This window comes from Polypterus senegalus, chromosome 1, assembly GCF_016835505.1.
Source record: "Polypterus senegalus isolate Bchr_013 chromosome 1, ASM1683550v1, whole genome shotgun sequence".
Lineage (NCBI taxonomy): Eukaryota > Metazoa > Chordata > Cladistia > Polypteriformes > Polypteridae > Polypterus > Polypterus senegalus.
Genome location: NC_053154.1, coordinates 313,071,032 through 313,097,420, shown reverse-complemented (window position 1 = coordinate 313,097,420; position 26,389 = coordinate 313,071,032). Strand labels below are relative to the sequence as shown.

Genomic DNA, 26,389 nt, shown 5'->3' with positions numbered 1-26,389 from the left:
GGTGCCCTGTTTAGAGTCTGTTCCTACCTTGTGCCCTGGGCTAGACTCTACTTTAATTAAATTTTGTAAAGCACTTTGGGCTCCATAGTTTGTATGACATTGTGCTATTTAAATAATAATTGTTGTTGTGTGACTGTCAGAGTCAGAGGGGGCCGCTGTTCCTGTTCAACTTTCTGCTGGAAGCCATCATACAGGAAACCCTGGCAGACTGTAAGGTAGGTGGGGTGTCATGAGGTCTCTGGAAAGGGGTGTGTGGCACTCCCGATATCTCTGAAAAAGGATGACAGTCCAAGTCTTTAAAGTCCTGGTGCTTCCTGTCATGTTATATGGTTGTGAGACATGGACGCTATCCAGTGACCTGAGATGAAGACTAGACTCCTTTGGTACTGTGTCTATCCGGAAAATCCTTGGGTACCATTGGTTTGACTTTGTGTTGCTCATGGAGTCCTGAATGAGGCACATACCTGCATTGTGAGGGAGCGTCAGTTACGGCACTACGGCCATGTGGCGCCTTTCCCCAAAGGTGATCCTGCTCGTAGGATCCTCATTGTTGGGGACCCGAGTGGCTGGACCAGGCCAAGGGGTCGCAACACAACACCTGGCTGCGGCAGATAGAGGGTCTATTTCGGACCTTGGGACTAGACCGCGTGTCTGCCTGGGGGGTTGCCAACCAGGATCCTGAGTTGTTTCAACGTGTAGTGGGTGTGGCAACGTGATGTACCAGTGCATGCTCACCAACTTGACTTGACTTGAAAGCTCTGCTGTGTTGTTAGGATTTACAAATTAACTCGCACAATGAAAATATTTAAAGATCATGAAAGATAATCCCTTGTCACCCCTAGGGGTATGCGCTTATGAACACTCAAATGTTTTATTTGAAGTCACATGTTTAATGAATGTGGAATTCCAAGAAATGACGACAGACCAACTGCTTTTTAATTTAAAACCAGAAGCGCACCTCTAGTTAAAATTTCACAAGCACCTTGAAGCGCTCCGAATAAGAATGAACAAAACAGCAACCAAGTAAGAGAAGTTGTATTTGATTTCTTCATTGTCTAACATTTGTGTACAGAGAGGATAATTAAATTCAACAGCAAAATGCTACTTTTGAATTGATTATGCTGTCGTTGCTGTATCTGTTAGTTTTTAAGGATTTCATTTTCTATGCTAAAATTTCCTATTGGAATTAAAAGCCTCAATTTTTAAACTTCTTGTGTATTCAAAACTCAGCTTCTCCTTTTGTTTAAGCGCAATTAATTATTAACCAGAATTGACAACAATCTTGCACTTCACTGTTAAATTCCCCAAAACAAGGTGCATTTTTACCTGAAAATATTTTTTATCACTTTAATCAGTAAGTAGAGCAACCCTTGTAGTTGCTTGCTCTTAAAATGTTCCTTCAAACTCTTCACCTTAGTACTTTCTGTAGGTGTTCTCCGTCTCCTTTTTCTTTCCTTGCTTCTTTCTCAGTGTCAGTTAGGCTTGGGAACAAATGTCCTGGTAATGAATGGCCTCAATAGTTTACAAACAGGGTCTCTGAATGCTTTACAATGAGCCACTAGACAACACATGGGAGTTCACGGACACCGAGAGGGTCATGAGGGATGGGAACGTAGATATGGCAGAGCGGTACGGCTTGGAGGGTTTCTCCGGTTAAAAACTGGGCCAAAATAGATGTCCAGGCTCCCTTTTCCCAGCTAATCAAAAACACTCAGGGTCGTCTGAGAGAGCCATCTTTGGCAACACATCTCGTGGCCACGCCAAGGCAGGGGCAGCTGCCAGAGCCTCATCTTGCTCTGGGTTTTGCTGTACTTCTTAGGGATCCATTGTGCAAGGACCCCACTTCTGGTACCATATGATGTGTGTGTCCCTGTCTTGCACCCCAAAACACAAGGCTGAGTCTCAGTAATTTAGCAAGACCAGCTTAATTCAGCTTGAAACAGGAACAGCACAGTTATTTATTGTAGTGGGATCTGCCAGTCTCCTATAAACAGACACAGCAGACAGGCAGGGTTATGGCCAAGTTATTTGCCAAGTAATCCTGTTCCCTGAATTTCTAATGTTCTTTACATAAGCAATCGATGACAGGCGCTTATAGCGCAACCGTGATCTGCTCGGATTTGTTTTCGCTGTGAGCCGCTGCAGCGCTGGGAGCCTCCTGTTGCTCTGGCAATGGCTATGGAGTCCATAGCAGTAGTAATAATGGTCTAAATCCTTTTGTTCAAGAGCTCTGTCTTCTTCAGGAATAGACAATAAAACTGCTCTGTTGTTACTCACCCACTTGGTAAGGTGAAATCCACCTCTGAGGCATAGAGTTTGGAGGTTCATTGCCAGTTTTAAAGCTTGTTCTTCTGTAGCCACCAACCTTAAGCAGTCACCCACATAGAAATGATTGAGTACGGTGTTAACGGCTTCCCCAGGAAATGTCTCTCTGGCATCTCCAGCTGTTCTACACAAAGCATAAGAAGCACAACTGGGTGAAGAAGTTGCACCAAAAAGATATACTGTCATTTTAAATTCTTCCAGGTCTTTGCTTAGATTGCCTTCAGGCCACCACAAAAAGTGTAAATGATCAGTGTCTTTATCTGGGACTTTAACTTGGTAGAACATTGAGTTAATGTCTGCCATTAGGGCTTCTGGCTCCTTTCTGAATCTTGTAAGGACACCAATGAGGGTGTTATTAGGTCAGGATCTTTCAGTAGTTGTTCATTAAGTGAAGTCCCCTGGTACGTGGCTGTGCAATCGAAGACCACTCATATCTTATTTTTCTTTGGATGATACACACCATAGTGAGAAATGTACCACACCCTGCCTTCATTGCAATTCAGGCTTTCTTTGTGTACCTTGACAGAGTAACCCTTGTCAATAAATGTCTTTCATGAAGGCTTTATAGTCTTCATGGAAACTTACATTTTTGCTGAGTTTTCTTTTGAGACCAACAGCACACTGTTCAGCAATACAGTGATTGTTCGGCATTTCATCATCATTGAGACCACAGATTTGAAGATTTGATAAGGCAGAGCATTTGGTTAGCATTTTTGAATCATCATCATAGTTCCTCATAGTTTTGATAGCAGTAGAGTGTTGTACCGTGTTAGCCATAGATTGAAACAGGAGAAAGTAGAGTGAAATGACAGCTTTTATTAGCTAACTAAATAGATTACAAATGCAGGCTTTCGAGGCAGCTAAGGCCCCTTCATTAGATAAGGTGTAATACAGAAACTGGAGTTCCCTGTGTTTATATACACACTAGGACAAGAAACAACATTGATAAACCTTTAAGTGAGACATCTTAGTTAAGTCAATTTGGGGAATTTGCACTGGTACAGCGCGTTGCTGCACCAACCACACGACGAAACAACTTGGGATCCTGGTTGGCAACCCCCTAAGCAGACACGCAGTTTAATCCCACCCTCCAGAAATTACCCTCTATCTGCCACAGCCAGGTGTTACGTGGGCGACACATTGGCCTGGTCCAGCTACTCGGGTCCCCAACAATGAGGATCTTACAAGCTGATCACCCTCTGGCAATCGCACTACATGGCCATAGTGCCGTAACTGACACATCTTCACAATGCAGGTCATGTGCCTCATTCAGGACTCCATGAGCAACACAAAGTCAAACCAGCAGTACAAAACTATTCTCAATTGAAAAACAGTACTGAAGGAGTCCAGTCTTTGTCTCTCTACTCTGTTTAAATTGTGGGCCTTGTTTCATTCCAGGTAAAGTGTGTATGATAGCCCTGCAAAGTGTCTTTTGAAAGATACTAAAGTAAACTTACACAAACTAGCAATCTGTTATTGATGATGACATGGATATTTCCATCCGTGGCATCTTAAAAAGCCAGAACCTATCCTAGTTTAATCTGGCAAAAAGGCAAGAATAAAGCCTGGATAGAAAGGTGGAAGTTTACCAGGCACACTCCCACATGTAACCACACTCTCGAATTCCGACCATGTTAGTCAACCTTCTTCTTCTTCTTCTTTTGGCTGCTCCCATTAGAGGTCGCCACAGTAGATCATCTTCTTCCATACCTTTCTGTCCTCTGCATCTTGTTCTGTCACACCCATCACCTTCGTGTCCTCTCTCACCACATCCATAAACCTTCTCTTAGGCCTTCCTCTTTTTCTCTTGCATGGCAGCTCAATCCTTAGCATCCTTCTCTCAGTATACCCAGCATGCATCTCTCCACTACACATATCCAAACCAACGCAATCTCGCCTCTCTGACATTGTCTCCCAATCATCCCACCTGAGCTGACCCTCTAATGTCCTCATTTCTAATCCTGTCCATCTTTGTTACACCCAATGCATCTTTAACTCTGCCACCTCCGGCTCCATCTCCTGTGCCCGTCTCCAGCCCATATAACGTAGCTTGTCTCACTACCGTACAGTAGACCTTCCCTTTCAATCTTGCTGATACCCGTCTGTCACAAATCACTCCTGACACTCTTCTACACCCATTCCACCCTGCCTGCACTCTCTTTTTCACCTCTCTTCCACAATCCCCATTACTCTGTAATGTTGATCCCAAGTATTTAAACTCCTCCACCTTCTCCAACTCTACTCCCTCATCCTCACCATTCCACTGACCTTCCTCTCATTTACACACATGTATTCTGTCTTGTTCCTACAGTCTTTCATTCTTCGCCTCTCTAGAGCATATCTCCACCTCTCCAGTGTCTCCTCAACCAGCTCCCTACTATCGCCACAGATCAAAATGTCATCAGCAAACATCACAGTCCACGGGGACTCCTGTCTAATCTCGTCTGTCAACCTGTCTATCACCATTGCAAATACGAAACGGCTCAGAGCCGATCCCTGATGTAATCCCACCTCCGTCACTCCTACCCCAGACCTCACCATGGTCACACTTCCCTCGTACATATCCTGTACAACTCTTACGTACTTCTCTGCCACTCCCGACTTCCTCATACAATACCACAGCTCCTCTCAGTCACCCTGTCATATGCTTTCTCCAGGTCCACAAAGACGCAATGCAACTCCTTCTGGCCTTCTCTAAACTTCTCCATCAACATCCTCAGAGCAAACATCACATCTGTGGTGCTCTTTCTTGGCATGAAACCATACTGCTGCTCACTAATCATCACCTCACTTCTTAACTGAGCTTCCACTACTCTTTCCCATAACTTCATGCTGTGGCTCATCAATTTTATCCCCCTGTAGTTTACAGTCCTGCACATTCCCCTTATTCTTAAATATCGGCACCAGTACACTTCTTCTCCTCTCCTCAGGCATCCTCTCACTTTCCAAGATTCCATTAAACAATCTGGTTAAAAACTCCACTGCCATCTCTCCTAAACACCTCCATGCTTCCACAGGTATGTCATCTGGACCAACGGCCTTTCCATTCTTCATCCTCTTCATAGCTGTCCTTACTTCCTCCTTGCTAATCCGTTGCACTTCCTGATTCACTATCTCCACATCATCCAACCTCTTCTCTCTCTCGTTCTCTTCATTCATCAGCCTCTCAAAGTACTCTTTCCATCTGCTCAACACACTCTCCTCACTTGTGAATATGTTTCCATCTTTATCCTTTATCACCCTAACCTGCTGCTTTTCTTTCCCATCTCGGCCCCTCTGTGTAGACCACCAGTCCTTTTCTCCCTCCTTAGTGTCCAACCTCTCATACAACTCATCATACTCCTTTTCTTTAGCCTTCACCACCTCTCTCTTCACCTTGCACCTTATCTCCTTGTACTCTTGTCTACTTTCTGCATCTCTCTGACTATCCCACTTCTTCTTCACCATCCTCTTCCTCTGTATACTCTCCTGTATTTCCTCATTCCACCACCAGGTTTCCTTTTCCTCCTTCCTCTTTCCAGATGTCACGCCAAGCACCCTTCTTGCTGTCACCCTTACTACATCTGCTGTAGTTTCCCAGCTGTCTGGTAATTCTTCACTGCCACCCAGTGCCTGTCTCACCTCCTCCCTAAACTCAACCTTGCAGTCTTCCTTTTTCAACTTCCACCATTTGATCCTTGGCTCTGCCCTCACTCTCTTCCTCTTCTTGATCTCCAACATCATCCTACAGACCACCATCCTATGCTGCTTAACTACACTTTCCCCTGCCACCACTTTGCAGTCTTCAATCTCCTTCAGATTGACTCTTCTGCATAGGATTTAATCTACCTGTGTGCATCTTCCTCCACTCTTGTATGTCACCCTATGTTCCTCCCTCTTCGTATTCACCACAGCCATGTCCATCCTTTTGATACAATCCACTATCTTCTGACCTTCTTCATTCCTCTCCTTGACACCATACCTACCCATTACATCCTCATCTCCACTGTTTCCTTCACCAACATGTCCATTGAAATCCACTCCAATCACCACTTTCTGTCCCTTGGGTACACTGTTCATCACTTCATCCAACACACTCTAAAAGTCTTCTTTCTCATCCATTGCACACCCAACTTGTGGTGCATATGCACTAACAGCATTCATTATCACACCTCCAATTTCCAGCTTCATAATCATCACTCTGCTTGACACTTTTTTCACCTCCTAAACACTCTTGACATACTGCTCCTTCAGAATTACCCCTACTCCATTTCTCCTCCCATCCACACCATGATAGAACAATTTGAATCCCCCTCCAATCCACCTGACCTTACTCCCCTTCCAATTAGTCTCTTGCATGCACAATATATCAGCCTTCCTTCTCTCCATCATATCTGCTAACTCTCTCCCCTTACCAGTCATACTGTCAACATTCACAGTTTCTACCCTTAGTTTCACTCTCTTTACCTTCCTTCTCTTGCCTCCAGACACGTCTCACCCTCTTCTTCTTCTTTTTCTTCTTTGGCCAATAGTAGTCCAATTTCTGCCAACACCCTGTTGGCTAATAGTACTGGTGGCAGTCGTTGTTAACCCGGGGCTCGACTGATCCAGTATGGAAGTTTATATCGTTGTCTGCATATTGATTTGACTTTAAAATGATGAAGGGAATTGGACAAGTAACTTTAAAATGAGTTCACCAAGAATGACACAGTTGGAAACATGAGAGTTTTTCTTTATACAGAGAACCACAGACACGTGGAATAAATGACCAAGTAGTGTGGTGGAGAGGAGGACTTTAGGGACTTTCAGAACTTGACTTGATGTTTTTTTAGAAGAATTAAGTGGACACAACTGGCAGGCTTTGTTGGGCTGAATGGCCTGTTCTCGTCTAAATTGTTCTAATGTTCTAATTTTCACTCTTCTTCCTCACTGCAACCCTGCATTAGACTTAAAAAGATAAGAGAATGTAGAAAATTGTTATGATTGTAATAAACGACTGACTTTATATCATTTATGTGCTTAATTTCACAGGCAGGGAGGGTCACCTCAGTATGGCTCACCTTTGGAGATGGCTGCCCCGCCTTCCAGGTGGGGATGCTCTATGACTGTCGCACTGACTCGCTCATTTCAGGTAAGAGCAAAGACTGTCATTAAAAAACAAAAAAAAAAAACCTGCAGTGGTATTTTGGAATCAAACTTTGATGTAAATGACAATTTTAATTGATCTGATTGTTTCTGTTAAATGTTCTTTTCACCAGGTGTCACTCTGTGGGACTTGGACAACCTCAAGAAAAACCTCAACATTAAACCACATGAGAAAACACAATTCAAGGTCATCACTTCAGACTCCTTAGATGAGAAAACCTCCACCTTAAATGTGACAGCCTCTCTTAAAGCGAGCTTCTTGTGTGGCTTGATTGAGGTTGATGGGTCTGCCAAATACCTCAATGACACCAAATCATCCAAACGTCAGTCCAGGGTCACCCTGCACTACAGCACGACCACCAGAATGGAGCAGCTCAGCATGAGCCACTTGGGGAATCAGAACGTCGACTATCCAGAAGTGTTTGAGCAGAAATCAGCCACCCATGTTGTCACAGCCGTGCTGTACGGAGCTCAGGCTTTTTTTGTATTTGATCAAAGCAGCTCTAAAGAGGAAGAGAGACAGGAGATTAAAGGAAAATTAGCTCTAACAATAACAAAATTTATATCAGTAAAAGCAAAAGGAGACTTGAAAATGACAGATGAGGAGAAGAAAACCACTGACCATCTTAACTGCACGTTTTACGGTGATTTTGCCCTTGATCACAATCCTGCCAGCTTCCAGGAGGCCATGGAGATTTACACCGAATTGCCAACAAAACTTGGCAAAGATTATGAGCTTGCTGTGCCCATCCAGGTCTGGCTGTACCCGCTGAAATATCTCGATTCATAGGCTGCTCAGCTGGTAAGAGACATCAGTGTGGCACTCGTGTCCAAATCTCAGGAGGTCCTGGAGGAGATAAACGAGCACATCATGAGGTGAAATGACATCATGAAGGACAATGTTGTCAATGACTTTCCTGAAATTGGGAAAAACACAGACCAGTTCAAATCAATACTTAATCTATTTAAATGTATTTTCCAAGGAGATCTGGCGAGTGTCTTGCCAAGTATCAGGGGAGGTGGTGCAAATGAGAAAGACCTGGCAGACATCCTGAAGAAGAAGGAAGAGTCACCATTCAAGAGGTGGGCCATAACAACATGGCTGGATAAAAGAGAAAAGGAAATCACCATGCTGAGTAGTTTCTTAAATCAAATTAAGAAAAGGAATGTGAATATTGTTATAAATGATCTGGATGAATTGCTTTATGACACTAGCATTGACAATATTGTCTGCTTGACTTTCACTTCACTCCATGTGTGTCAGTCATACGTGTCAGAAATGGAGAGCTACCTTCAGGCCCCTTCTAGAGAGTCCTCAGATAAATCATCAGAGCAGAGTGAAGAGTTAATCATCAAGAAGTTTAGACAGCATTCACGAAGTTTCATTGAGTTTGCTGAAATTAACCAAGACAACGAGACAATGAGATTTCTCATCCACTCCAAGCCTGATGCGGATTATCTTGGGGCGACGATTTATCTGTATCAGTCTGGGCAGCTCAAAAACCATAACTTTCATATTCCATCAAAACCTGAGCCTCTTGTTGTTGACTCGCAAACATTCAATGCCATAACCCTAAAATTAAGACCCCTAAAGTCTGACTCAGAAGTGTACAGAGTGGAATATAGGCAAAATGAAGATGAAGAGTGGGAGACTGAGGACACAAACGATAAAAATGAAATCATTACGATTACAAAGTTACTTCCAGGTTCAACATATCAACTCAGACACAGAGCTGTTTGTCAAGTGGGTGTGAGTCAGGCCAGTGATATGATTGAGGTAAATATACCACCTGCCAAACATCATCCAGCTAAACTTGCTATAAAACAAAAATGTCAGGAGATAAAAGATCGAAATCCTAGACTTTACCTTTTGCCTTTAAAATCAGACTTCATAAACAACGAGAAAAAGATAAGAAAATGTACCTTTGGAGAAAGAACATCCAACAAACCTGGAAAAACTATTATAGTCCATGGAGCAACAGGTTCTGGCAAATCCACCCTGATCAACGTAATGGTCAACTACATCTTGGGTGTGGAGTGGGAGGATGACTTCAGGTTCAAGTTAATCTATGAAGAAATATCTGGAAGTCAAGCTGAAAGCCAAACGTCTGCTGTGACTGTCTATAAAATGAATTATCAGGATTGTTTCAAGGTCCCATACTCCTTCACTATAGTCAACACGCCAGGTTTTGGAGACACCAGAGGAATTCAGGAGGATAGAAAGATTATTGACCAGATAGCTGAATATCTTTCATCTACAAATGTTGTCCAGCACATTAACGCAGTGTGCTTTGTAGTTCAGGCCTCCCAAGCTCGATTGACGCACACACAGAAGTACGTCTTTGACTCCATTTTTTCCATTTTTGGTAAAGACATAGCCAATAACATTCTGATCCTGATTACATTTGCAGATGGATGGCGTCCACCAGTTCTGGATACCATCATGGAGTCTAACATACCGTTCCCCAAAGATGAGAAAGGGAGCCTTCATTTTTCAAATTAAATAATTCGGCCCTCTTTGCTAATAACAATGACACTAATAGCAGTGATGGTCTGATGCTTGACAAAATGTTTTGGGAGATGGGTACAAAGAACATGGAGAAGTTTTTTGATTCCGTAGAGAAGATGGATGATAAAAGTTTAGCACTGACAAATGAGGTGCTTAAGGAGCGCAGGCGCTTGCAGGTGGCAGTGGAAGGATTGCAGCCTCAAATTAAAGTTAGATTGACATTTTAAATAAGCACATTACTGACATGGAGAGGAACAAGGATTTTGAGTATGAAGTGGAAATAACAGAAAGTTAACACAAAGTTCATCACTAACTGCCAGAAATGCAACTTCACCTGTCATTATCTGTGTTCTTCACCAAATGATGAGAATAGGTTCAGATGTTCTGTTATGAAGGACGGGTTCTGCACTGTTTGTCCAGGTAGGTGTGTGTGGAGTGTTCACGCCAGCCAACAGCACATATTCAAATATAAAACTAAAAAGGTCAAAAAAGCGTATGCTGAGCTTAAGAAGATATACAACAAAGCAAAAGGGGACAAGATGGCAACTGAGCAAGTGTTGGAGAGGCTTCAGCATGAGCTGGATGTTGTGAAAGAGGAGGTTTGTAAACGCATTGAAATGTCTCATTATTGTATTAAACGACTTGAAGAAATCGCCCTCAGACCAAACCCGCTGTCCACTCCCGAGTATGTTGACCTCCTCATTCAGGCTGAAGAACAAGAAGCAAAGCCGGGATGGATGGAGCGAGTGAAGGCACTGCAGGAAGTGAAGGAACCGGCCGTGACAATAGTAAAACTCAGCAGAAATGAAGAACTCCTACCAAGTGAGCAGAAGAAGCATGACGGTCAAGAAGAAAGGAAGAAAAACAGGGGAAAGGTTTTATGTTGGATCAGTGCAGCTTTTGGGAGAAGTACTGTAAAAGATTTTGTTTTTATTTTTCTTAATAAAAATGTAAAATGATTTAATGCTGTCTTACTATTGACAGTGTTTTACAATCACCACAATTCAGAATAAACACATTTAAATAATAAATATATGTAAAATAATAAAATCTCCTAAGGCCTGAGCTCCACCAGGTTTGTTGTTTCTTGAGTTTTTTTTTTTAAGGAAGTTGGTGCAACACTGAAGTGCACTTTGAGCGACACAAATGAAAGAAAAATGATGAGCACTCTACTCTACTTACAGTATACAAAATTATATTTCTGTCTATCCATATTTGCAATGATTGCATTATAAAAAAGTACATTAATCAAAGTACTGTATAATTGTTAATAAAAAGGAGTGATTTGCTGACAAAAGCTGAGCTGTAGTTGATGTCTTTATTTGTTGAGGATGATCTTTTCTGTCTGTTTAATTTATTCATTAATTTATTCATTAATTACAAGTTGTGCTCCTAAAAGTTGTTTTTCCTGTTGATAAATGGACACACAAATATTTTCCCAGGTTTGTTTCTTTTTATTAGAGATTTTGGCTCATTGCTCAACAACAGGGTCTGAACCTTCATGTTTCAATGATACAGGAGTACAAGAGGAGACTTTTGAAGAAACAAAACATGGCGATAAAAGTGAAGATCAGCCAGCTTGGACTGCTAATAGGCAGTAAGCCTTGTGGTTACAGGATGTAATAAGAGGACAAACAACTCAGAAAAAGTTGGGGTGGTAGCCTCATATAATGTCTTCCAAACACAAAAAAATAATTAGACTGTGGATCTGTGGATCAAAACATTTGATAAAGAAAAAAGGTTACATCAGGGGTATTTACAGTATAGGAGAAAATGGTGGATGGAAATGATTAGAACGAATACAGCGTCACGGTATAGGGACAGAAGTGACACCATAAGGTTGAGACCGGAAGTGAAGTTATCGAGAGGGAACCGGAGCTGGCGTCTTCGTAGTGGGACTGGAAGTGATGTCTTCATTGGTAGAGTAGCCATTTTGGGAGCCTGGATATGGAGAAGGTAAGTGTGTTTTTTTATTATTTTTCTTCATTGGATCTGAAGATAGAAAGAGAGAGGCATTAGTACCTGGAGAAAACTCCATGTCTCCTGGGATTTTACTCACCTCTGGGCTTGTTGACTGCCTCCTAAGTACGGGTGTGTGACAAGGTCCAGCCATGGAAGAGAGTGGTCATTGGGGTCCTGAAAGTGACCTCAAATTTTTTGTAAGGGCACCTAACAAAAATAAGGATTCAGAAAACTGACAGGAAGAAGGTGAAACATGCAGTGGAGGACAGTGGTATCAGTGTCACCTTTAATGGGAGCTCTGGGTAAATGAAAAGCACAGAGCTGGAAACTGGCCTAGAGAGTGGCCTCATCTGAAGGACTGTAATGGTCTGAAGAGTGCTTCATCTACGGCCTTCTCAATTCCTCTGTGAATTATTAACTCCACAAGTACTCTCATGAGAGTACCTTTAACTTTATAGATGGAAGGCGTATTGAATGAAGATACACTAGCAGTGAGACAAATGGAGAGTGAATTAGAGGAGGGGTGGAAAGAGAAAGCACTTGGGTGGATTTGGGATGAGACAGTTAGGACAACAACCTGCAAAGGCAGGCCCAGTGGGGCAGAGGGCTTTGCTTTTCTACCATTTGGTTCTCCATATGATCATCCACCTTGTGGAGGTTTTGGTGAACAACTATAATTTTTTCATAAAACCAAAACCTGTAATGTTAAAAATACAGAAAAATGCTGGCAGTTCTAAATTATTGTAAAGTAAGTACACAGACACAACTTTAAGGTTTTGGGGATCCATCCCCGTATAGTGAAATGCGGTCAAGGTTGTACAGTGAAATCACAACTGTAGACATTTACAAGACAGGTTTCTGGTAGAAAGTGGCGTATTTATGGAGGAGGGGATGACAGAAAGGATGTCAGGAGGAGCGGAGAATCCTGGTGATGATGGTAACGTCATCATGAAGGGACGGCACGCGACTGAGGAACGCATAAGTATCCGTCTGAATGTAAGGTTGGATGTGAATTCACGGTACCGGGCTCTTCTGTGGTTCGTCTTTCCTGTGAGAGAAAAGAGAGAGTGGTTAGTACATTGTTTTCCTCCCCTGCCTTGTGGGTTCGCGCAGCAAATCGGGTCCTTTGACTGCCCTCTAATCTCACATGTGTGACACCATTAACTATATTATGTGCGTGACACAGATTAAATGTGCCTCAAGTGGGGTTTAAGTAATAATTAATTAATAAAAATAACAATACAAAAATCCGCAAGTACAGTACAGTACATAACTCATTGTAATAATATACACTCCTTAAGTAAATTCAAACACCTGCACACCTACGTATCCAGGCAATCACCTTATCAGCCAATCGTAATTGTATAAAATCCTACAGAAGCAGGTCATGAGTTTCAGTTCAAGTTCACATCAAACACCAAAATGGGGAAAAATGTGATCACAATGATTTGAAATGTGGCGTGATTGTTGGTTACAGACGGGTTGGTGTGAGTATTTCTCTAACTGGTGATCTCCTGGGATTTTCAAACACAACCGTCTACAGTATAGTGTTCACTCAGAACGGTGCAGAAACAAAAAAAAAATCCAAATTTGGACAGAAGACACATTTTTGATCAGAGAGGTCAGAGGAGAATGGCCAGACTGCTTCAAGCTGACAGGCCATAATAAGTCAGGTAACCACATTTGAACCAGTTTGCCCACTTCACTCAAGACAGTATACGATATTCAGTTTCCTGATAGTCTGTCACATGGAATTACCTTCATTAAGCAAAACATCAATCGACTGGTGTGTTTTTGAGACAACTGTTTCATTTGGTCTATTTGTGAACCCAGGACTGAACTTTAGGTACGCCAACACCTTACAACTAAACAAAAATAACAGGTTTCAGTGGTGTGAATGGAGTAAGAACGGTTTCTCTAATAACCCCCAATTACCATTCACTCACGACTAATTAAGGATAAGCTAAAGGAGTTGACCACCAGAACACTGGAGGAATAGCTGCTGAAACTGGAGCTTTGCAGTCCTATGTGAAAAATAAATAAAAAATCAGGCATTTTAACAGTAGTAAACATTAGCAACATTACAATTGTCTTTGCTTTATTTTTAAATCAATGTAATGGTATCCTGAAGAAAAACTTTCTATCAAAAACATGAAAACTGATATGTATGGAAAATTGCAGGAGATTGGATCAGAGAGAGAAAAGGGTGATACAGAGAAGGAACCAGAGAGCCAACAGTCATGGGAGCTTCTATTTATTTAATTATTTATTTATCCATCCATTCATTATCCAACCCGCTATATCCTAACACAGGGTCACGGGGTTTATTTATTTACTAGCAAAATACCCGCGCTTCGCAGCGAGAGAAGTCGTGTGTTAAAGAAGTTATGAAAAAAAAAGGAAACATTTTTAAAATAACTTAACATGATTGTCAATATACAGTAACAGAGTGTTATGAGTGTTGTTGTCATCAAGGATTTGATTATCATTATTTCTTTCAATCAGGTTCGTATTTGTAGGATGTGTTGTGTTCAAGTTACATTCCGTGTTTGCCAACCGTTGTAAAGATAACAGGTTTCATTCATCGAAGTGTTCACTACCCAAATCACTACGCGAGTATTTAGCGACAGCGTCACAAAATTGTTTTCGTCTAGCTGCATCAGAAAATGTACCACGACGTCTGACACGCCTCCTTTTTACTGTTTTCTCACAGCTTGGATTGCTGCTGATATAATCGGTTTGAGTACATATCTACATTATATATACACACACACAAATATATATATATATGTGTGTGTGTATGTATGTATGTGCGTATGTATAATGTAGATAGGTGTGTGTGTATATATATATATATATATATATATATATATATATATATATATATATATATATACACACACAGGTATATATGAGTATATATATGTATGTGCCTATATGTGTGTGTGTGTGTATATATATATATATATATATATATATACAGTATATATAGCTAATTACCCATTGGCTTTGGTCACTGAGTGCAAGGGAAAAAAAATAAAATGTAGTCTATAAGTTATTAAACAGTAAAACATTAACGTTTTAAGAAGTAAAGTTACATTGTGCACTACTGGAGTGGTTTCGGGTAAACTACATTTTAAAGACGGTGTAACACAACAGGTAAGTAGTACTAACAGCAGCTAAAATGTATATGGATCATCTTTCGGTAGTTGATCCCTTTTGAAAGGCGCTACACGACAGCTATGGTATAGAAATTACATTTTCTATGTGAACATCCAAATTTCTGCCTCTGGCAATGTGCCTTACCGGCATTACCAGCAATTAAAGAAAATTAGTTTTGTGTCCTCTGCAGTGTTAAGAGAGAAAGGGTTTGGTTTGGGATAAAAGGAAAAAAGGAGTAAAGAAAGGAAACTTGCCTTTTCTTTTATATAGTGTGGAGAGACGTCTTCGCTGACGATATGAGCGCCTTTTGGGGACAGTCGCAGTGGGTCTTGTGTAGACTGGTGAGACGTCCCAGCCATTAATCAGCTCTGATGGCACTGTCAGTCCTCCACTCCTGTGCGTGTCTTCATAATCTGAGCTGATGAACTAATAATCGTATACGTGCAAAAGAAAGTGCGAAGTGCCTTAATATTACTTTGCCGCGGTCTAGAAATGGGATCCCGTGTTTGCAGTTGTCTGGGCTATAGCCCAAATGAAAAGTGTTTACTTTACCTTATATAGGCAGGCACTCAATTACGTGGTAGACGTGATGATGTGAGACGCAACTCCGCCTCCTACGGCCATCGAGCTGCAGTCTATTACAGTATATAGACGAAAAAATAGGTTCCAGTTATGACCGTTACGCATAGAATTTTAAAATGAAACCTGCTTAACTTTTGTAAGTAAGCTGTAAGGAATAAGCCTGCCAAATTTCAGCCTTCTACCTACACGGGAAGTTGGAGAATTAGTGATGAGTCAGTGAGTGAGTGAGTGAGTGAGTGAGTGAGTGAGTGAGTCAGTCAGTCAGTCAGTCAGTTAGGGCTTTGCCTTTTATTAGTATAGATTTATTTATTTATCTATTTATTTATTTATTTGTGTTCTGGAATATTCACTTGTCGTTCATTGTGGTGGACAGACAAGACTCTTGCCCGGCCGGGACACCCTCTTAAGGGAAGGATTGGGGAAAGGAGCTTGCACAGGGCAGTCTCTCACCTGGGATGACAGAGGGCAGCTCCCCTGGCTTCCTACAGTGCCATAGGGTTGAGGAAGCATGGCAGCCCAACACTGCCAGGGCCCATGGACACCACCAGGGGGTTCAAGGGGAACGGCTGAGCCTTCCTCAGCAGGACTGCCACCACATCTGGAAGTGTACCTGGAAGGAGATCACAGTCAACTGTTGTTTTACACTTATATATATAGTGAGCTGGAGGGCTGATCGCACCATCAGAGGACACAGACACCCCTGGAAAAACCCCTGAAACAGTTGACAGTCTACCTTCACATTGCTCCTTACCCTTCTCACTTGCACTATAACACGTGATAAACCTCTCGCATGGTACTCTGCTTACTTAAAAGCCTTATACAGCGCCTGTCAGCTTTGGAATTGATTTTTGCTTTTCTTTCTGTCTCTCTGACATTCTCTGCTCCCGACAGAATTGTCATCTCTATCATGTCATGGAGCACGTTTAAACTTTTGAAAAAGAGACAAATGTTTGTTTGCAGTGTTTGAATAAAGTTCATGTCTCCACAATCTCCTGTGTCTCTATGCAAATCTGTGACCCAAGCGTGACAAGTGGTACCAGGAGTGGTTGCACAGATGGATGCCAAGGAGTTATTGCAAATTGCTCAGAATGTTCCGCTTCCTTACAATCCAGAGGACAGCCTGTTTCCTGTTACTGATCAGAATGTCCTGGTTCCTGACAATCGACAGTGTATCCGTTTGTCTCAGCTTCCTGAAAACTCTAAGAATGTGCTGACGAAGAAGGGTCCTTCGGATGACCCAGAGATGTTCCTTTTAGCCTTTGAGCAAGTGGCGACTTTATTGGGATGGGACAAATGACATAGGCCTTCATCATCACCCCTTTTTTGTCTGGGGATGCTTTACTTTCTTTACGGAATGTTCCTCGCGATAATCTCGGCGATTATGACTTCCTGAAGTAGCAAGTTGTTTTATGTAAGACTGTGACATTTGTGGCAAACGGTTTTGCACTTAACGACTGGAAACTAAACATGGACGGTCCCATCCGTGCACAAATTCAAGATTTCATCCATAAAGTGCACTGCTGGTTTGAGGGAGACGTGATGGAGTTGATTGTGGAGAAGGTTGTCATGAATATATTACTGGCCGGGATACCTGCATACCTTCGAGATGAGTTTCTGCATCATGATGTTGAATCATTATCGATTATGTCCAGACGCTTGGAAGGTTCTCAGAATGCATGGAGAAAAAGCAGTGGATTTGGTGCTGTTTCACAACCTACGAAGGCACATCCAGGGCATTCTCGTCACTTTGATCGACGGGTAGAGCAAAGACAAGCTTCAGGACGTGATATTCAAAGTTGATGATGAGTTGCCCATCTCTGGGGAGACAGGAAAAGGCCGCGGAGGCCTTGGACGTCGCAGAGGATATTTCTGCAGTGGAGCTGACCGAAGATGTTTCTGGTGTGATCAACCTGGTCACTTGGCGAGAGAATGTCACTTGTCTCCAGCTCAATCAATGGAAATTGGACAGGCTGAGGTTTGTTGCTCAAATATTCCCTATTCTTCGGATAAAAAAGATGGTTTGTTGATCTCAGTGAAGTTGGGGGCCACGAGATCACAGCATTACTGGACTCGGGCAGTGACCTTTGTGTTGTCAGACTGGACTATCTTGATGACAGATGCCTTAGTGACACTGAGACTGTAAAGATACGCTTTGTACATGGAGATGTTAAAGACTATCAGACATTGCTTCTTCCTTTGATTTATAAGGGTCGTCACTTTAAAGTTTGGTTTTATGGCTGAAAATAGGAAAAGTTGTTGAATGGTTCTGTACTTCATGTCCTGACTGCAAGATCGTCTCCGCTTATAAACCTCCTCTGACTTCCCTTAGTCCTATGCCTATTTTAGAAGTTCCCTATCAGCGGGTGGGATTAGATATTGTAGGCCCTTTACCTAAGACTAAGAATGGGTACCAATATTTGCTGGTGTTGGTTGACTATGCAACACGATATCCAGAGGTGATTTCTCTTGTAAAAAGGCCAACTCCTCCGCTGTAGCAAAAGCTCTGTGTGATATTTTTACTCGTATTGGTATCCCTAGAGAAATTTTAACTGATCAAGGCACACCTTTTACTTCTCGTGTGATGAAACAATTGTGTGACAGCTTTGCTATTAAGAAACTGAGTACCACTGTTTACCATCCACAGACGAATGGTTTGACTGAGCGATTTAACAAAACTTTGAAACAGATGATCAGACGCGTCGCTCATAATGATCCCACAACCTGGGACTCTGCCCTGCCTTTTGTTATGTACGTGGTGCGAGAATCACCACAGGGGTCCACTGGCTTGAGTCCCTTCGAGGTGTTATTTGGCAGGCGCCCGTGAGGCATCCTGGATGTTGTACAAGAGGAATGAATAGGAAACAAGACAACAGCTCTTGTACATTGGTTGTCACTTGCGTATCCCATATACTGATCTTTAATTGTGTTTCTGACTGTGCGCTACAGTATACAGAGATGGAATCCCCAACCCTTAAACGTGGTCTTTGTGTTTTCTTCACTATATATATATGGTGGAACCTCGGTTCACAAACGTCTCCGTTCACATACAACTCGGTTCACAACCAAAAAGTTCACCAAACTTTTGCCTCAGTTCACGACCACACACTCGGTATACGAACAAAGTCAGTTTCCCTTTCGGTTTGTGCGCGCCTATGATTTCTGCGTGTTGCATTGTTCTCAGTCAGACGTGCCTTCCTGCTGCTAAGAGAGAGAGAGAGAAATAGAGCTAGCCACGTGCCTGCCTGCCTGCTACTGACAGGGGGGAGGGGGGTACAGCAGAGAGAGAGGAGCCGCGTGCCTGCCTGCCTGGCTGGTTCATTGTTCTCAGTCAGACGTTCATGCTTTACTTGAGCTCTCTTTGTGCTCTACTGTACAGTATTTTGTGTACTTTTTCAGTTAACTATGGCTTCTAAGCAAGTGAAGAGTGGTGAGAAGAAAGTTTTGAAGAAAATTGAAATCGAAGTAAAGAAAGAAATTATTGAAAAGTTTGAGTGTGGCGTTCGTGTTACTGATCTTGCCGCCGAGTACAAGAAGTCAAAATCTACGATTTCGACTATTCTAAAGCAGAAAGAATCTATTAAAGCAGGTGATATTGCAAAAGGAGTTACAGCGTTAACCAGGCAGAGGCTTCAACTGCTGGAAGAGGTGGAAAAACTGTTTACCAGTTTACTCATTTACCAATCTGAGAACCCTCGTGCTTTCACGCAGCACAATGTAAACAAAGCCAGACTGCCACTAATGTGGAGGGCAAACATGAAGGGTTGGGTCACAAGGAATTTCTTTTTGGAATGGCTGCATGAGGCTTTTGCTCCCACCAGCTAAACAGCTAAAAACACCAGAAACCCAAGAAATCACAAGAGAGAAAACACCTGAAAGAAAACACTTCATGCCAGAACTCGACTCATGCAAGGTTAGTTTTCTTGGTAGTTTTTGTATTACGGATATTTCAAAAGTTAATTTTTCAGTTCGTAGCGTGAATTGTTGCAATGTTACTTTTCTCTTTTTTCAAATGTTCCTTTTTTTTCGCTGTGCTTAAAACTCATTTTAAAAAAAGTGTTTACAGCGTTCGGGCTGTAAGGCTAAAATAGCATGATCTTGTTACTTTTTTGGTTGCTTGTGGTTGGTTTTTAAATACACTTCGGATTTGTTCTAATGTTCCTTTTTTTTTTTCCACTGTGCTTAAAACTCATTTTAAAAAGAGTGTTTACAGCAATCGGGCTTTAAGGTTGATAGCGTGATCTCCTGCAATCTTACTTTTTTGGTTGCTTGTGGTTGGTTTTTAAATACACTTCGGATTTGTTTTAATGTTCTTTTTTTCCGCTGTGCTTAAAACTCATTTTAAAAAAAGTGCTCCACGTGCTGCTGACAGAGGGGAGGGGAGGGGGTGGGTGGTGTGTGTGTGTGCCCTACAGAGAGAGAGAGCGGCGCGAGCAGGCTGAGCAGGGAGCCTGGGTGTTTTGTGTCAGTGTTATTCAATGTTTTTACATTAGTTTACTATTACACTGTGCATTCTATGGTGTAATTAACTATATTTGTGCTTAATCTTTACATATATTTACATATTTATATACAGTTCGTAATGTCTGGAATGGATTAATTGTATTTACATACAATCCTATGGGGGAAACTGCTTCGGTTCACGACCAACTCGGTTTCGACCAAAGTTCTGGAGCGAATATGGTCGTGAACCGAGGTTCCACTGTATATATATTGTCAGAGGTGCCAGGGGCGACAACCCAGCCGGGACGCCATGAAGGACCGGAAGAGGGCGTGCGCCCACCTTGGATCACGTGGGGGCCGCCACCCTGGTTGCTTTGGGTGCCACGGGTACAAAGCTTTGAAGCTCCACCCTGTAGAGGCCTGTGGTCGCTGCCAGGGGGTGCCCCCATGCCTTTTGAGCCCTGGACCTCGGCACTTCCGTCACACGAGGAAATGCTGGGGAGAAGAAGAGCAGGGACACCCGGAGTGCTTCCGGGGATGCAGTCGGAACTTCCGCCACACAGGAGCATGTCAGCGGGTGATTGCCGGAACCCACCTGGAGCACATCCGGGTGATAATAAAAGGGGCCGCCTCCCTTCATTGAGGCGAGAGTCAGGAGCGGAGTGGACTGAGCCTACTGGAGAAGGCAAGGAGGCGGCCTGATGAAGGAAGTAAGGCATTGTGGCCAGGACTTTGGGGGTTTGTGTGGCACTGAACTGTAAATAACCTTGTAAATAAACGTGTTTGTGGGTGACATGAACGTGTCTGCCTGTCTGTGTCTGGGCCATCCACAACAAGATTTTCCAAAACAGGTCCCCGTCTTGCACCAGACGGAACATCCTGCCGACTCTGCCAGATGTGGAAATGGGGGCGCTCTCGCTCCCTTGAACCCCTGTCTACGACTCCAGACACCAGGTAAAAGTCCTCAAATCGACTTTATTTAATCTCCACAGTGCACAAATAACCCTCTCCTCCACAATACTCATACCATTAACAATACTAAATCACAAATACAATCCTCCAGCTCCCAGACGTCTTGCCACCCTTCCACCCAGCTCAGCTCACCGTCTGGGCGCTCCCACAGTCCTTTTATATCTCCTGACCCGGAAGTGTTCCTAATCACCAGTCCATGTGACTCTCAATCACTTCCGGGTCAGGTACAAGTTCTTTTCTTCACCCCGGAAGCACATCATTCCTCTTGTCCATGTGTGCTTCCGAGTAGAAAAATATCCATTACTCCTCCTGCAGCGTCCCTAGTGGCCCCCATGGCATCCAGCAGGGCTGTGCATAAAAACTCCATTGTCCATGATGCCCTGCTGGTCTTCTGGGGACCTCCATGCTGCAAGGAAATAGAAAGTGGGAGAGAGAGATGCAGCCATGCCAACAGATTGAGTTTAAAAAGCTCGTGCAGAACGCTGAAGAGAAAAGGACTGGAAAGGAAAATCAAACTTTAGCAGAATGCTAGAAACATCAAAGAGAGGAAGAAGAGAAAGCTTTAGCAAAATGCTAAAAGAAAGATATAAAAGTTCTAGTATACGACTAAAGAGAGAGTGAAAGCTATATCAAAATGCTGAAAAGATTCAGAAAGGGAAAACCTCAAAAAAAAACAAAACAAAAAGATAACAAAGACTACTCTGGTTAACAAAAGTAAGTGCTGATCACCCTAAAGGACTGTCATGAAATATGGGAGTTCCAACAGCACAGGTACAAAATACTTTCAAAAGATGCCTGTAAAGGACACATGATGCTTCATCAGTGCTTGAATCACAGCGTTTGCGTGACTTTTATTTTGACAAGTTTTTGGGTGTCTTTAGTTTGCATAATTTAATTGTGCAGTTTGCCTGGAATAGGAAAAGGAAAATGGCGACATATGGGGTTAACTAACAAGCACCTCGATGAAAAGTGAACAAGGTTTTAATTTTTCTGAGTTATATGTAAAACAAAGGTTACGAATGTTTATGTTAAGTTATTTACATGCTTTTTATTTTGTACTTTGCCTTTTATAGCTCTTACGGTGTGTTTATAAAAGAAGGTCACGGAAACGATAATAAAATTCATAAACCATCAGTCTGAGAGTTGTCCATCATTCAGCTGGGGTCGCTACAGTAAGAGCTTGACCACTCATTGTGTCCTGTCGTCCTGCCGAATTAAAGTTGCGGGTGAAGCGCTGGTGATTCGTACCCATCGTAACGGAGTTAAAGGTAAAGTGCCGGTGATTCGTCTGATTTGCAACGGAGTTTAAAGGCGAAGCAGTGACGCTCAGTTTTCACTTTACAACGGAGAAGAAAGTACAGTTTAAGAATTTCAATATGAGGACTTCTGCAAGGGATTATTAAATATTAGTGGCAGCTAACGAATGGATTTTGGTGCGATGGTCAAATGCAGGCATAAACGGTTATAACGTCACCGTGAGTACTGTTGACATTAAAAAAAGACTGTATATATTACTAAGGTTAAGAGAAAAACATACGGTTTATATATGTGTGTATATGTATGAAGAGGGATTAATCCTGACCCTTTGATAGAATTTGGCTATTTGGACTATTCTGATACTGTTTAAAGGTTTAGTGTTTGCTCTTACAAGGGAACTGTGAAATATCTGACTGATTATTGTTCATTTGTAATTTTTTGGATAGAGTCGTGGTTAATTCAAAGCTTTTAAAACTGACGTAATTCTTTAACAGTGTTACTAAGAGATATTGATATCTTTTCATTGTATTAGGTTTATTTGTGTATACAAGTGCCTTTTTTTCACACTGAGTGTAAGATGACAGAGCCAGGTCCTATTCTTTCAGATGTGGGAGCATTGCAGGAGCAGATTGGTAATCTCCTGCTGAAGGTTTTAGAGCCGGATAGTTTGCTTCAAAATGAAGAGAGTGCACAGAGAGATTGCTTAGAAGAAGTGATTCAAATTAGTGAAGAGATGCAGACTAGCATTCAACAAAAACTCCAAAGGGCTGACCCTCATCGCTCTAGTCGTGAGCAAAAGCCCACAGAAAAAATGGTTATATTTCAAAGAGAAGAAGCTTAAAGGAAGGAAAAAAGGCTAAACTATTTGTATGATCGGTGGAAGATCCAAGCTTGAGAAGTAAGAGAACAGCTTAAGACAGACATTACAGAAAGCCAACTATCTGTACTGATTGATGAACTTGAAAAAAGAAAAGGTGATGTTATAGCCATTTATGTAGCAATTCGAAATAACATCACACCATCTTCAGATTTAAGATGCAGAGTAGATGCATGTGAAGCAGTGATGGCTGACATTACCAAAATTGCATATGAGAGGTTAGCTGGCATCGATGGTGAGTTTAACGCTGAAAGAGAAAAATGTCATCTTCGCCAGCTTCTGTATCATGAATGTGCTAGATCCATTTATGGTTCTACAGTCTCAAGAATAAGCAAAAGATCCATCAACAATTCTGTACCTTCATGCATGACAGCAAAACGGGCAGATGCTGCAGCAGAGTTAGCAGCAAAGGAGGCTGAATTTACAGTTATGCTGGAAGAAAAGAGACAGCAAGAAAGAATACGGCAAATAGAAGAACACCAAAGAAGGGAACTAGAGACTCACAAGTGTGAATTGGAGCGACTGAAAGCTGAAAGGGGTTTGAGAGCGCAGCACGTGCTAGGCTGGAAATCTACAATCATGAGGCTGCAATAGAGGCCAGCATCCTGCCAATTGACTACAGCATAACAGAACAAAGGCACATTCCTGCATCAGTCACCTGTCAGTCCTCCAATGAAGTAACATCTCCTCATGAAAACACAAACTTGTTTGTGCAGGCCTTACAAAACAGCATAACACTGAATAGGCTTCCAGTGCCAGAGCCATTTGTTTTCAGTGGAGATCCACTTCATTTTATTGAGTGGAAGGCCTCCTTTGTATCGCTTATTGATGGAAAGAACGTTTCTTCATCTCATAAGCTTTACTATCTCAAGAGATATATAGCTGGTCCAGCTCGTAAGATCCTAGATGGAATATCTTACAGAAGTGATGATGAAGCTTATCAGGATGCTTGGAACAAGCTAAACCATCATTATGGTCAGCCATTTGTCATTTAGAGAGTATTTACAGAAAAACTGGCAAACTGGCCAAAGATCCAGTCGAAAGATGCTATTGGACTTAGGGATTATTCAGACTTTTTAAATGCATGTCAGGATGTGATGCCGCATGTTAAGGGTCTTCAGATATTGAATGACTGTGAAGAAAATTGGAAACTTGTACAAAAACTACCTGATTGGGTAGCATCTTAGTGGAATTGTCAGGTTACACTAACCCTAAAATATACTCAAGAGTTTCCAGGGTTTAAGGAATTTGCAGCTTTTCTGTCAACAGAAGCAGAGATTGCATGTAATTCGATAACCACTCTTATTGCTCTTCATGCTTCAGAACATAAGGATGAGAAACAAAATCTCAGAGAAACCAAGAGAAACATGGCCAGGGTCCTTAACACTCAAAGTGTTAGTGAAAACAGTGATAGCCAAAGTTGGACTAAGATCAGTATAGGATCTCAGTGTATATTCTGCAGTAATGATGGTCATCAGCTCCATAGCTGTTTAGGGCTGATGTCCAAGACTTTGGATGAGCAACGGAAATTTGTGCAGGAAAGGAAACTTTGTCATGGGTGTTTGATGCCTGGACATAATTTAAAAGAATGCTGTTGTTGTCACTCCTGTGACCTCTGTAAGAAAAGGCATCCAACATGTCTTCATGATAGTAGCTATGTGCCAAGGGCAAAAATATCAACTTTTGAAACCTCACATAAAGTTAATAGCAATGAAACAACTACTGCAGTAGCACTCACTGTGACAGAAGGAAAACATTCTACAATTATCTCCATGGTTGTGCCAGTCTGGGTGTCATCATGTAGCCGCCCAGATGCTGAGAAACGTGTTAATGCTTTGCTTGATACTCAGAGTAACACTACATTTGTAGACCAAAGTATAAGTGATGCACTAGAAGCAGATAAATTTCCAGTGAAACTAAAATTGTCTACCATGATTGGAAGAGACACACTTGTGAAGAGTGAAAGGGTCTTTGGACTTCGTGTGAGATGTTACAACTCCCAGGTTTATATTGAGCTTCCTTCTGCATACACTAAAGAGTGCATACCATTAAACCGTTCCCACATTCCTACATGTGAAACAGCACAACAGTGGAATCATTTGTCAAAAATTGCAAATGAAATCCCACCACTGCAAGACTGTGAAGCCGGGCTTCTTATAGGCTACAACTTAATACCTAGGCAGGTAATTGAGGGTGAAAATGAAGAGCCTTATGCAGTGCGCACTGACTTAGGATGGAGTATTGTAGGGCCCTCATCACCACATATGGATTCACCTAGCAATATACGTCTGTGCTATAGAGTCACAGTTAAAGAGCTCCCCCTGATGACACCTGCAGATGCAATTTGTGTTTTGGAATCAGATTTTTAAAGACACCACTGAGGAGGAAAAAAAAGTCTCTCAAGATGACATCCTTTTTCTGAGAAAATTGCAAGAAGGCATTAAGAAAAACAGCCTTAACCACTATGAAATGCCCATACCATTCAAGAAGAGACCTAGTCTACCAAACAACAAGTCACTTGCAATTACTCGGCTTGATCATCTGAAGAGGAAATTACAAAGAAATAATATGTACAAGGAACACTATGTGAGTTTCATGGAAGACATCATAGAAAAGGGTGATGCAGAGGACGTTAACGATGAAGGCGATGAAGGTGAGACTTGGTACATTCCTCATCACGGCATTTATCATCCTAAGAAGCCAAACAAATTGCGTGTTGTGTTAGATTGTTCTGCCAAATATAAAGGAATCAGTCTCAATGACCATCTTCTCACTGGGCCAGATCTAACGAACAGTTTGGTTGGAGTCCTTATTCGAATTCGTCAGCACAGTGTTGCTCCTATATGTGATGCAGAAAAGATGTTTAATCAATTTCATGTATGTGAGCCTGACAGGAATTATTTGCACTTCCTTTGGTGGAAGAAAGGAAATCTGCACACAGACCCCCAAAAGTTTTGAATGAAAGTACATTTGTTTGGTGCTGCTTCTTCTCCTCGATGTGCCAACTATGGGCTGAAACATTTAGCAAAAATGAACAGTGTTCAATATCCTCTAAGCTCCCAGTTTATCCTAAAAAATTTTTATGTGGATGATGCAATTACAAGTGTTAACAGTACAGAACAGACAAGGCATTAAGCTTGCAAAGGAGACTCAAGAACTTTGTGCCAAAGGTGGTCTCT

General features: G+C 42.1%; 2 protein-coding genes across 4 annotated transcripts in view; one reads left to right on the top strand and one right to left on the bottom strand.

Annotated features, from left to right (window-relative positions):
- Positions 1–26,389, bottom strand: part of LOC120515261 — a 489,908-nt gene that overhangs the window by 58,397 nt on the left and 405,122 nt on the right. The window lies entirely within an intron of this gene.
- LOC120515299 (neoverrucotoxin subunit beta-like) lies at positions 966–11,195 on the top strand. 2 transcript variants are annotated; one of them, XM_039736160.1, is made up of 3 exons: positions 966–1,023; positions 7,336–7,435; positions 7,563–11,195. In XM_039736160.1, exon 3 carries the CDS (start codon positions 8,339–8,341, stop codon positions 9,950–9,952), a length of 1,614 nt encoding a protein of 537 aa, XP_039592094.1. In that variant the 5' UTR covers positions 966–1,023; positions 7,336–7,435; positions 7,563–8,338; the 3' UTR covers positions 9,953–11,195. The 2 variants fall into 2 exon arrangements, with proteins under 2 accessions (XP_039592094.1, XP_039592095.1); XM_039736161.1 differs by having other exon boundaries at positions 7,563–11,193.

What these genes read in the sequence shown, in the direction of transcription:
- LOC120515299 (XM_039736160.1), top strand. Translation starts at nt 8,339, where the DNA reads ATGAAGGACAATGTTGTCAATGACTTTCCTGAAATTGGGAAAAACACA.